This window comes from Struthio camelus, chromosome 8 (assembly GCF_040807025.1).
Source record: "Struthio camelus isolate bStrCam1 chromosome 8, bStrCam1.hap1, whole genome shotgun sequence".
NCBI classification, from domain to species: domain Eukaryota; kingdom Metazoa; phylum Chordata; class Aves; order Struthioniformes; family Struthionidae; genus Struthio; species Struthio camelus.
This window is the reverse complement of record NC_090949.1, coordinates 11,882,932-11,896,477: the sequence shown is the minus strand read 5'-3', so window position 1 is coordinate 11,896,477 and position 13,546 is coordinate 11,882,932. Positions and strand designations below refer to the sequence as shown.

At 36.8% G+C, this 13,546-nt stretch overlaps 2 protein-coding genes across 6 annotated transcripts in view; one reads left to right on the top strand and one right to left on the bottom strand.

Moving 5' to 3' along the window:
• Positions 1 to 13,493, top strand: part of DENND1B (DENN domain containing 1B) — a 174,519-nt gene extending 161,026 nt beyond the window's left edge. For all 4 annotated transcript variants that reach the window (XM_068952102.1, XM_009669765.2, XM_009669764.2 and 1 more), the window contains 3 exons: positions 3,727 to 3,803; positions 5,024 to 5,240; positions 5,792 to 13,493. In XM_068952102.1, the coding sequence (XP_068808203.1) occupies positions 3,727 to 3,803; positions 5,024 to 5,240; positions 5,792 to 6,346 (849 nt within the window). In that variant the 3' untranslated portion in view covers positions 6,347 to 13,493. The remainder of the gene's footprint in view (positions 1 to 3,726; positions 3,804 to 5,023; positions 5,241 to 5,791) is intronic.
• Positions 1 to 13,546, bottom strand: part of CRB1 (crumbs cell polarity complex component 1) — a 166,212-nt gene that overhangs the window by 6,820 nt on the left and 145,846 nt on the right. The window lies entirely within an intron of this gene.

Below are 13,546 nucleotides of genomic sequence, written 5' to 3'. Positions count from 1 at the left end.
CAAGAAAGGAGTGTTACAATATTATTTCTTGGGGTAATAAATTTAAATGGTCTGGTTGTTATTAGAATGCTGATCAGGAAGGAAACAGAAGTCTGTCCTGTCCTTTTTTCATAAAACAGTATAAAAAAGGTTACACACTTCAAAATGCAGAAAAGAGAGAAATTAAAAGCTTAAATAACTGCAAACAGCAGGGTACGTCAGTAATGGAAGAGCTTCTTAAATGACTTTGACAGCATTTGCAGGTGCACATACTATGTCACTTCGCCTAGTGGAGCTTTGAAAAAGATTTATGGTTCTCCTTTTGGAATTTATTAAGAGTTTTGTTCTTTCTTTTTCTTTTTTTTTTTTTTGCAAAGCAGTCTGGACATACCTCTCCCTTGCAGTTATTTTTATTACAGCTCTTAGAGGAAAGTCATCTATTCAAAAACATATGTTGCTTGTTGTCTTAGTGGCCAGCTCACAGAGCTGTGAACTGTAGAGAGCGTCATTATTTACAGCCAGATATTTTCTTTTCCTTCCCCTTCCCCCTTGTTTTTCTTCATATGTAAATCCTATTTTATTTAGTTTAGTTCTTGAAAATCTCTCTTTATGATTTTGTACCCCTAAACATTTAAATTGGGAACAAAAGTTACTTTTTCAGAGAGCCTGACCATCAGGGACTAGAAGATGGTTTTTTTCTTGCTTATAGGCATATGTTCTGTTACGCTCCTTTATATGATGTTACTCCTGTTTTCGCTAATATACTTACCTAACACTGTCAGTAGATGCTCAGAGGAGCAAAGATAGGGGTAACTATTAGGCCTGTGGTGTTTGCCAATTCTAATCAGTTTTACTCAGTTTCTGTTTCTCAAAAATGCAACTTTTTTTTTAACTTGACATCTATGCTCTTTGAAACCTTATTTATCATTTTGACACACCAGTGAGTATTATCTTGTGGGATTTTACTCCATTGACAGAATTAATCCATCTGCAGATAAACAAATGCCAGTTGTTTTGTTTTTGTTTGTCTGAAATCTCTCAATGTTTTAAAGAGTCGTCCCTCCCTCAAAATCTTGTCTTTCTATCAGTAGAACTCTCTGTGGTGGCAAATGCCTAAGTCCGATGCAAATCGTAAGCAAATGAGGCAGAGGCAAAGGGTTTTGTGATCCAAGCGTCGGTTCTAGGATTAGGGCTTTAATTTAAATGAAAGCCATATGTGTCATGTGTCAGTCAGAATTTCCTTGGGGAAGCAGTGAATTCTCGGTGTTATAGTAATAAAATATTTTAATTGCCCCAGTGACGATAAATACTTAAAACGGCAACTTTTAAACTGAAAACAGTGACTGTCATTGTGGCAGTAATCGGTAATTAAAAAATATCAATTGAATCAGAGTGGTTCACCTTCCCTTTAGTTACATGCTGTGATACGATTGATTGCCGTAATGATGGGAATGATGCAAAGAACTCACGAAACTGGGAGGAAGTCTGCCTGCCTTCTGTTAAACTTATTCTGTAAATTCAATGAAAGGAATAGCTAAAATGCTTTTACTTAGCATGGTGTGGGCTGAGAATCAGATGATTACCCTGGTGTGAGATGTACAACCACTGCGATGGCCAGTGAGCCATCCTCTAATACTTGCCAGTTTATGTGATATTAAATATGTCTGGATTACATTCATTAGGTGTCTTCTGATAATTGGGTCAGTATCTTTGAGGCCAGTCTGTCTAATGTTGTTAATGTTGTTTACTGTTTTTATAGTGTTACGGTTCTATGTTTTTTAGGGTTACATGCATGTGGGATTTTAGTGCTGTGTTTTTGATACTTGATTCCATTAGACATTTCTAAATGTTTTATTACTGATGTTGCCTCTCTGCAATAAAATAATAAAGTCCAGCCATTTCTGTTCAAAGTTTAAAAGTTACTCTTAACTTGCTTAGTAGTAGCTAATTATAAAATGGTAATAACTAATTGTAAAATATTATTTTATTACATGTCAAATAAGTTGTATCTTATGATGACTTATTTATTCAAAATTGTTTTACTAGATTTAGCTGGAATATTTCCTAAGCATTCCCATTTTTATATTCACTTAAACAGTCTTTCTTAAATTGGTCCTATCTCCTTGATACTACATCTGAATACTGTTTTTGCTGTTCTGCTGAGCTAAGGAAAAGTCAATGGAGAATATGTTCTAAAATGTATTTATCTCTAGAATACATTATAAATATCAACAGTCCATTTTTCTTTTGGTTCAGCATGAGGCTTAGTTTGGGTTCTTTTCTGGTTTTTAGTATTAACTAATTCTCTTGTTTTTATCAGCGGTTACTTGCTTTTAGACATTAAGAGCCACATGTTTTCACTTGCTAATAAAGTAGTGCACAAAGAACTATAGAAAAAGTATTATCAAAACTTGCTTTATTAATTAAAACCTCTCTTGTTGAACAAGAAAAAATGTGTCATTCTATAAAGAGTATACATTGAGATGTTCCTGACAATAGTGGGGGAAAAAATTACAGATGCTCTATTACAGTACAGATGCTATATTACAGTGTCCGAGTACGTGTAGAACACTGACGACATCTGTAATAGGTGACATATTGAAATCCTCACAGTACGCGATTTCCAGACTCTGAAGTACACGATTTCCAAAGTCTGAAATTAAGGCCATATTTCCTCCCCATCGGAGGTGCTTGTTGTATGGTTAGGCATTAAGTGAGCTGCATAATGAGATATGGGCAGTAACACTTCTTTATACTAGTGTATGATTTTCTTTAAAATTAACTAACACTGTTTTTCTCTTGCACAAATTCTGTCCATATATCTTTAAATTACGGTCGGTTTTCCAAGGTTCAAAATCTCTTCTGTGGATTGATTGCGTGCATAGTTAATTTTTGTGTTTTAAATACAGAACAAGAATTAGAAATGCACAGAATTTGAGGCGCTCTTTCTTTTGTGAAGCACAAGTAACTAAAATGTCTGACTTAAATATTCTGTTTGAGATAGAGACCTTTTTTTCATGTGCAGTAAAAATCTTCAGCCTGGTTCTGAGTGCTAAATAAGAGTGTGATAAAACGGGCTAGTGAGTACTCAGTATGGTAGTGTGTGAATTTACAGCACACAAGCTACTCTACACTAGCTCCCCATGGGATGTTATGAGTGTACACAAGCTGTGAGGTAACTGTAGTTTTACAGTAAATTCTCCTGTGCAAAGGTATTCTTAGTGCACAATTTTCGAGCTGGCGCACTATTTACTCTGCACTTCTGTTTAACACCCTTGCATAAATATAGTTATATAAAGTGACTCCTGGCTTGTTTTGTGTTTGCTACTCCAGAAATCCATTTTCCTTCATGCTGAGTAGACCACATCAACTTCAGAGCTTGGAAAATATTTCTGGTAGAAAATAGTAAACCACAGTGCGTTGTCTAATGTACTTGCAAGAAAGAGTAGCTTGTAGACTTGATTGATGCTTTACCTCCAATGGCCACACTTTTGCTTGTGCTAATCAAGGCTTTGCATAAATAATGAGGAACTCTATACGCCATGAAGAAAAATACAGTTTTGTTCTTTTATTGTGGGTGCTTGAGGAGTCCAGATTCTCTTATAAAAATCTTTAAAAGACTTGATCAGGATGTGGTATTCCGCATCAAGTGCTCAGAAATTTTAAGTGAATAAAGGGACAGCTAGTGAATAATAATGAATTAGTAAAAATAAGCAAAAATTGCAAAGTTAGTTTTCTGTCCTCCAGACACGTTTCAACCAGCATCTCAGTAACCATGATTTTGCCTTGGATGAAGATGACGACGGAATGGACAGAACAAGCAAGTAAGAAATCTCTTTATATCTGTACGTATGAGAGACAGGGTATCTAGCATTATTGAGCAAAGTGGAGTTCATGTGACGCACTGTTCTCCCGTCTAGGCTACTGGCTTGACCCTTGATCTAGGAGTTGTTAAGTAGCCTAGGATTAATTCTCTTTTTTAAAGAGGGGAAGATTATTTTTTATTTTCAGTATTTATAGTGCCTAGGAGAGCTTGACATGATTGTCGGTCTTCACAGACATGACATAGAAAGAAAGGCTGCATACACAAAGAAGCAGTGATGTAATATTTGACAGTATTGTAGTCAGTCACCTCAGCACATCCATTCTTAAAGTCTTCTGTGGTGGGTGTGGCAATGGAAAGTTTTCGGAAGGGTTTGAAAGAGAACAGTGGCCTTTTGAGTTCTATATCAAGGTTTTTCTGTGTGTGAATTAAAGGAAAATCTTAAGAAGTTGAGACTGCCATCATTCCCCGATTGAAGGCAGGAGATGATATTTGATAATGAAAAAATGGCTATAAGCAATGAAAGACCTTGAAAGCAAAGACAAGTAACTGAGGAGTGATGCGGTAGAGAAAATGGAACTAGTGAAGAATTCAAAGAGAAGAAGGAGATAGGATGAAAACAGTGAGCCATGGAAACAGGCTTTCTAGTATTACTCTGAGCAGACATAAATAGGGAAGCACTGCAGTGGTGGAGGTCAGAGGTAAGGATATTGCAATGAATGAAACAGAAAATGGCAAGAGGCAAAAACACTAATTCTCCTTGCAGATAGGAAATGTTGGGGTGCGTTGGGTCATGTAATAGAGGAAGAGTTGCAGTATGTGAGTCTTGCCACTGGAATAAAATATGTGACCAGAGCAGCTGGAGAGGTATAAAGCATTGACCTAGAAATAAGGTGTAGACAAGGAAAAAGAGGAATCAGGTTTGGAACACTGGACGTTTTGGTTGGGAGATTTGGAAAATCCTATTAAGAGTTGACTTGAAATAACAATTATAGTGGTTGAGGGAGAGCCAGGAGACAGGAAAACCAACTAATGGTAACTGCATCTGCCTAGGTATCATACATCTACCTCTAGATGTAATATTGCTGAGTAAAAGGAAGAGCTGGATTAAGTCATGTTTGTTTTCAAAAGTCTTAGAGTGAATTCTCCTATTTACTTTCGGAAGTGGCTGTAATAAAATGTTCTTATGTTCCTAGCTGATGGAAAAGTTTTTGTCTTCAGGTTATCGTCAGAAGACAGTGAGGAAGCTTCTGCTTGCTTTTATGACAGTGATGATTCTGGTGAAACTGGAGTAACTTCTCAGCACCAAGGAGAAATGGACTTGCTCGGGGAAATTTTGGACACGCTGAGCACACACAGTTCAGATCAAGGAAAGCTCTCAGGAGCAAAGAGCCTGGATTTCTTTAGATCAATGGATGATATTGATTACAAGACCACGGTTAGTCTTCTGCTTTCATTTGATAAACAACCTCAGTCCATTTGTAGTGGAATCCTCTACTTGTGGAATCTGAACATGCAGCCCAGGCAGCACAGAAGAGTCTGTGTCGTCTCATTAATGAAATGCCAATTTTTGTTTGTTTGACTAAAAGATTTGATATTGAAAGTTGGTATAACTAATTACTGAAGCAAAGACAAAATACCATCTGGTTTGACTTTCAGTCAAGTTCCTTCCCATATTATGGTACAAAACCACAAACTGTCTTTGTTCACTGTCAAAATTGCTTGGCCAAAGATGGAATAGACAGGGGAGACATAGCTCCTTTATTTGTCCTAAAGGTGATCCTTAGGATAAGAGACAAAATATTTTGGAAAGGAAATATCAAAAAGCTTTTTCTTACGTTTTTTTCTGGAATTGCTGTTTTGTAGCAGTGAACCCTAAAGGGGACCCATGATTTACAAACTGAAGATCCATTACAGTATTTATTTCAAAAATGCCAGTCAGAGATGCTTACTGTGACATAAACTGTAAACACATGCTTTTTATTTCAGAACAAGTCAAACGCACCTAGTGAGAGCAACCTTACCCTGCTCTGCAGCAGTAATGACCAAGCAGACTGGAATCTCGGTCAGGATGACAGTGTCCTCCACGGGAAACAGCTCCCTCCATCACCAAGAAAGCAAGTTTCTTCTGGTGGCCATAGAGAATCTCTCTCAAAGTTGGAAGAAGAAAGTAGTGACCAAACCTATATTACTGACAAGATGAACATCCCTCGCAGTTGTATAACATCCCCATCTCCCGTACGATCAAGTGCCCAGTTTGCTTCTCTCGAAGGTTTCCAAGCAGGGTGCTCTTCCTGTAAGTATGCAAAGCAGAATGCAACACTAAGCAATACCTCAGAAGATCAGCTCCCAGCGAGTCTTGCTCAGCATCCATCCGTTCTGGTCCCTTGGCAAAAAGATGGGAAAGAAGGAAATGAAACTCCAGAAGAAGGTGGGCTTCTTCAAGAAGTGGTGTCATTATGTAAACTGACTTCTGCTTTTCACTATGGTTTAAATATTTCAAAAGATAGTTTATCCAGCAGTAGCAGTGGAAATAAAACGTAAGAAAACTGTAAGAAGAGAAACTTGACTCCCACCAGAAGATAAAGGGAGGCTACTCAGGACTCCATATAACTCCATAAACATGATAACCAAAAGATGAAGAAGGAGTAAGAGATCTTCAGTTACGAAAGTAAATCTCTTCAGCTGAGTATGCATTTTCTGCCATTGAGACATCAGCTTCTGGGTTTACCCACTTCATTTGTTAGCTGTAGTTAGATCCACAAGATGGAACTAAATATATGAATGCACTCTTAAATCAGGTACTAGTTGGTCTGTGTATTAAAAGTACAGCGGTGTATGGTGCTTACTAGCGTTTGCTTCCTCTGAGCAGCAGGAAAAGTATCATCTAAAAGGTAACCAGGTTCTGAAGGTACTGTATTAATCCTGTTAAGCATGAAACGAACCGAACTATCTAGATTTGTCTGAAATGTACAAATGTTAATATTTGTAATGAGTAATTGCCTTAATCTTTTGCAAAAAGGTTTAATTATCTTAGAAGATGAATGCAAATGTACAGAACAGCAATAATGATTTTCCATAGCAAGAACATGCTTCAGCAAAGGGAAAAAAAAAAAGATGCTTTTTTAGTTTAAAGAATTGCCTGTGAATATAACTTGGAATTTACTGCAAACTGAAACGGGCCCTGTCTTCCAGACTTCGGAAAGGTAGCGCATGCTTTTCTCTTCTGTAAAGTACATTAAGTGCTGAATTATAATGTGAAGTTTATTAACTTCTGTTTACAACTAAGACACTTTAAAGACATACTGTCCAGTTTCCCTAGGTAGACACTTTCATCTAAAAATTTTCAGAAAGGAAAATGTAAGTGGAATTGATAATTGTTATTACTTTTTATTTTCTACAGTTCAATAATAGTGTTTGAAAACTGATTTGTGCCTCTTCTGAATGATGTTCTTTTGATTTCTAGTAGCTACCTTTTTAAAGGTAGGTTAAATTACTGTAACGTAACAGTCATACGTAGTTAAATTATTAAAAAGTCTTGACTAAAAATTACTTGTAACACTAGAAAACTAAAATTAGTGGGTTCAGCTTGAGACTGCATATATCCAACTCTCATTTTAGCCAAGTTGAGCACTCAAAAATCTCTTTACAAATTCGGTGAAGGAAATTGCCTGGACTTGATGTAGATTATATTTCGAACGAGCGTTTATCCTCCTTTAGGCAGCATTCCTGAAGAATATTTAGAGTCTAAAAACACAGATTCCTGCTCCTGTAAGGATACTTCTTTCCTTTTTTAAATTTTTTTCCCGTTTCCATGCTCTTCCACTCCACCTTTCCACGCATTCCTTCCTCCAAAAAAACTCAGGTTAGGAAAGGTGTGAAGCAAGCGTCGCTCGATTATGCTTGTCAACTTTGACATTATTTACGATGCAGTTGGCCAAAGTAACATGAGGATATAAAAAGAACTGTGCCTGAGAAGAATGCTCTCCTACTCTTCTTAAATGATGCCAGAAACCCTTTTTTCTTCCTTTCCTTTTTTTGGCTATGAATATTTAGTCTTATCCTCAGTGCAGGCCTAGGTGGGCAAGGTAGTGAGGTCAAGAGTTAGAGCAGATTGTGCTTGCATATCTTGATCGTAATTTGTAGTGAAGTTTAGTATCGGTTGCCACATATAGATTTATGTATGAATTTTGCTTTTAGCTAAGACAGCTTCAAAGGTTTTCTTTTGTCTGCTTTATTATGAGCCTGTTGATCCAAGTGAATGGATCCGTCTCACTGCAGAGATGATGTCTGATGCTCTACCAAAGAAGTTCAGTACACAGTAGCATAGGACCTTGGGTTTGTAAAGGCAAAAGTTTCAGCTGTGTGTTTCAAAATGCAGTCTGACTGAGGAGAAAGAGGGAAGGACCAGTGCTTGTCATTGATGAGGATGGGCCTCCAGAATTAAGCTTTCTTAATAAGCGCAATAAAGGGCTAAGGTTGTAAAAGTGAAAATCTTAAGGAGACGTCTGTCTGGTGAGAGAATGAACATTCCTGAGGGCTACTGTGATCTGTGTTTCTGCAAAATCTCAGTATTCTTAAGTTAGAGATTTTATGTCTAAAGGTCTGTACTCCAGAGAGCTATCTGTTCATCTGTCTTATGATTTCCTGTTGTTCATATCAACGCAGTATGTAAGATGGAATTTTTATTATCATAAAAATGTTATTTGGCAAACCATTTTGTTCTGTTCAAATAGATAGCATAAAATTTTTTTAACATCCTAGCAGTGACCTGATCAAGTGGATATCAGACAGAGTGGCTCAGGTGCTATTAAGATGAGAAAGCCCCAGGGCAACCTCGAGGATGCTTGTTGAAAGGTGATATTAATAACTCAGAAGGGGGCATTTTTCTCCTTTACTGGTACTAAACGGTACCCAAATGTAGTGCTGCTAACTATGTTTAAGAGAGATAATGCAAAGGCCTGTGTTCTTTGTAGTCATTCTCACTGATGTACTTGCATTTTGCTGACTAGAATTTCAAGATTACCTTTTCTTTCCCTCTATATCCGATGCAACGTCTCTGTCCACAGTTCCATCTAAGATAATATTTTGTTGTCTTTATATATTTAAGATAATTAATATCTTAAGGGGAAAAAAAAGGAAAAATTTCAGAAATTATGGCCATGATTACTTTTGAATCTATCAAACATATAAGTCCAGGAATGCTGCCTGGTTCAGGAATGCTGCCTGAGAATGGTTTTTCAAAAATGCCTATCTGGTGAAACAGATCCTGCTGGCTTTACATGAGAGTTGGGTAATGAACTCCCATTGTCACATAAATTGTCCCATTCTCCCCTTTTTGGAAAAAAATATGGAAGCCTTATATGTATGAGGCTGCTAATATCCTTACAGTTTTTGTAAGGAACATAAAATCGAAAGTTTGATAATGGAATCTTTCAAAATTGATGGACCAGTGTAACAGTTCACTGTTTCATTAAATGAAAATGAGGGCTGAAAAGAAGTAGGCAGCTAAATTCAGAGATGGAAGGTAATATTCAGTTTAGAATTACTTTTCTAGTTCAGTTTTGCCATCAATATATTAGTTACTGTGCTTATGCCATGTTCTTTCATTATTTGTACAGCTCATAGAGTGTTTACAGTCATTAAGTGGTATATGTTTTTTGGTTTTGAACCTTGTATATGTTCAAAAATAACTCCATCTTATATCTTTGTGGAATTTAACAGTAGGTACATTTTAAAGTCTGTTATATTACGGAATCTTTTCCACTTACTATCAGTGATCTTTCAAAAAGGCTAATATTTGTGCCTTACTTAAGCAGAATAACAAGTTACCAAATAGATAAAAGTCCAAACTGCTATTACCGGTTCAACACTGTTCTACTCTGTCCTCATGATGGTGTAAGACTGTCTATTGGCGACATACACAATATTTTTATTTCCACATTGGGTCCTATAGTAAGATATATTGTGCAGATCCAGTACTTCTTATGAGTTTTATACCTGTATGGGTTTTGTTTGTGGAAATTCTTCTAATGTCTTTGAAAACCATCAACATTTCATCACCACCTACTGGTGAGAACTGAATTCTGCTCAGTCAGAAAGTTTCTGTAGTCTCCTTCAGAGGCATCTTGTTTTTTTCAGACAAACCAGGATCTCAAAAATCTTCCTATTTAAGGGAGATACCAGGTTATTTGATTAAGCTTTGTGATCTGTTACTTATACTTAGGGTCAAATTTCTGACCTAAGGAGTCAAACTAGGACTTGAAAGTAAGATCATCCAGTTGATGTCTCATAGGTATCTGCTCGAAATGAGCCATATTGCTCATCTGGTTTGAGGAAAAAAATAAGGACACTAGAAGGAGAAAGAGATGTCTGGATTATTGCAGTGGGGTAGTGAAGCAGAGCCTGGGAGTCCACAGGAGTGATGATAACTTTGAGGAAATCCAGCATTCAGGGTCCTGTTTATTATTCTAGCTCAGTTGTAGTGATTCCAACCTAATTGTGTATTCGAAAGTAATACTGCCTTTACAGCAAATCCCCTATGGGACTGATGGAAAGGATAATATGTTATCCCAGTCAAAGCCTTCCCGTCCCTCTGCGTATGCTACGTTGTGGAAAAACAGTGCAGGTATTCAGGGTGGGATAGCACTGTGGTTGCAAAGGTGATCCCTAGCCACCCTCTATGCATGCAGCGGGCAGTCTGTAGAGAGGGCAGTGGTTTGCTCTTTCTTCCTACATGTTTGGGGGTCATGTGACTCCTAAAAATAGAGTTGCTCCAAGGGAAAAACGTAGTTGTAGAAGTTCTCATATAACTTTTTGACTCAAACCTTCACTGATGTTTAGCATTTCAGTGATACTGCTGCTGTTCAGCTAAGGGTGAGGTCATCAGAAAGTCTCAGCGCTAGCTGAAGTCCCCTCTCAGGCATTTTAACACAGATTTCAGTGGGAGTTTTAGACATGCTGGGTGCTGTTGAAAATCCCACCTAACATATTAAGAGAAACGTTTTAGATCTCAAAAATCTGTTTTAGAGGTCTTTTCAGGTTTTTGAATGAGCTTGTTATAACCTTGTATTCTTGAAAACTACGTAAATTTTAGGCAAAAGAAAAGTTATGCCAGTTTTTTAAAACAGCTTCTATTTTTCCACCTACAATCAAACATATTCGGATCTGCAGAACAATCTTTCATTGAGGCAGCTGTCAAATGGAATTTATGTGAGCATCTAAAATCTTTTCTCTATGCATGTAATCAATTGAAAAAAACATTTCATGCAATAAGCAAAGGGCAACCACAAGGCCCTTTGGCAAATGCACCCTCTATGTAATACTGACTGTAGTACCCCATCCAGCAGAAAGGAGCCTCATAACAGTCTCTATAGGGAGATGCCAAGGACGGCCTTTGTTTCTAAGGGAGATGGTATCTTGCGTCTTGGTGCCAGACACTACTCTGGGTGCTGTGAAACTCCAGCTAACTTTCTCCCAGCTGGCTGGAATTTCAAATTGAACAAACGTGGATAATAAAAATGATGTCTGAGGCAAGCATCTTCTTTACTGCAAAGCTCAGAGTGGTCAGGCTGTCGGTTCTCGAGGTGTTAGGGTAAATCTTTGGAGGATGAATGTAGAAATGCACCAGCAAAGACAGTATGGATGGTGGTGTGACTTGTATTGTCTCCAGGAACCTCCTCTTTGCTGCTATTAGTTGTTTATATCTCTGCCAGGTGTTGTTTATGGGACTGTAGGCTGATTAGACTGTGTCCTTGTCTTCATCCCAAGGGCATAAACCACATAGGCTCTGGAATTCGTGATCTTCAGGGTGGCTGAAAATAAAGGAATGAGATGACGTGTTTTTAGTGTATACAAACCTTCCCTGATCTGGTTTGTGTAATGCCTGTTTTGCAGCTGTAGTTGGTAACTAATCAAAAATACCTGATGGGTCTTTCCAGGAAGCTGCTAGACTTCTAAACAGAGTTGCCTGAAGAGTCCACAGCCAGCTTAGTCTAGAGGGCTGTCCACCATCCGTGTAGCTGACAGGGCCATCGCTATTTTCTGCTGGACTGCAGTATGAAGCAGGTAACACAGTTGAAGGTTATCCCAAGGTTTACTGCAGTAAAGGGTACTCAAAAAGAAATTCATTTGTACCTATTGTTTAGGTCAATACTAACAACATTTATTATTAGAGTGCAGTAGCAGTATTAGCATCTGAAAAATAAGTTGAATTCAAGTAAGTGGATGTTTGTTAGGATTCTGTGTGAACTGACTTTTTGTTTCTGGTAAAAGTAAGGGAGCTACTTGGATGTGGGGTGGGGAATGTGTTAACTTTCAAATCTTCAGTGAATTTTGTGCAATATTTCTCCTTCTTTCAAAATAAATTAATAGTTACAAATTTCTGCATCTGCTTTTCAAGGAGATCCTTGAAATGGTATTTTTCAGAAATGTGTAAAATTACATGTAGCATTGAAATATTGTTGTATGATAAAAACATGAAGAATATATTCTAATGAGGCAGATGTATATTTCGAATGATTGGAAATGATTATGGTTGTCACATTCTACTAAAATAATATGGCCTAAGCCAATGCTAGTATATAAGTAGTTAAAGGTAGTAGTTAAAACTGTATCCCACTTAAACTGAAGTGCAGGTTAAATATTAGAATTTATGATATTTAGTTTATCATTTGATCATTAGTGCATTATTGATTAAAAAAAAAAAAAAAAGATCTGTAAGGAGTTAAGCATTGCTTTTCAGTACCACTAATGAGGTAACAGTTCATGGTGATGACCATACATTTTAAGAATTTAGTTTGTGACATCCCTAATTATTTTAAGTCATTACTTAAAAGGTCAACTAATGTTACCAGTATTCTTTTAATTTCTTGTAAATTAATTTCTTTGTGTATTGATGTACATTTTGTTTTAACCTTCAGTTTTCCCTTGAGAACTACTTTAAATTAAATTAAATTACTTGAATGAGGCAATAAAGCACTGTGGAACAGGTAGTCTTGGTACAACTTGCGAACGAGGACATCACATCTGTTCTTCATGGTTTTTGAGGAGGAAAAGAAGTTTAAAATGCGTGTATATATATATATATATACACACACGCATTTCTTTTATATATATATATAGTAAACTGACAATGTGGTTTGAGTTTTTTTAATCTCTGTCAGAGATTGTGAGAAATGCTTCAACATTGAGCAAAATTAAATTGTGTGCCCCGAAATTTCTAATTTTTTCCAGAACTTCTTGTTAATGACCTTTGAAAACTGTCTTTGTCTTTGTTGAGAGCTAACAGTGATTCCTTCAATGCTTACAGGAAAGGCGTAAAATACAGGACATTTTGAGTTTTTATTGATCATTATTATAATTTTGGAGATAAAAAAAAATTAACGCTGTCCTAACAGATTTATACATTTAGTTAGTCACTGACATTTAATAAAACTGGAATCAAAATTAGGCACTTACTGCATGTTCTTGCACCCTCTGGACTACTGCTTAAAGTCATCTCGAGAATTATAATTCAGATCTTAGACTACTAGTGCACTGTGTATGTGTAGTAAATGAGCTGTGGGTTTGTTTTTGTTTTGTTTTTTTCCTCCTTCCAAGTTTGTGATGTCAGTAAAAGTTTTTGGTGAACTCCACATTACCATAAAGTGCCCAATACTGTATTATAAAATAAAGCTTAATAATATCAAAATTCTTCTGGTATGGCAAGTTCTTGTTTGATGGATTCATCTGATTTGCATTTTT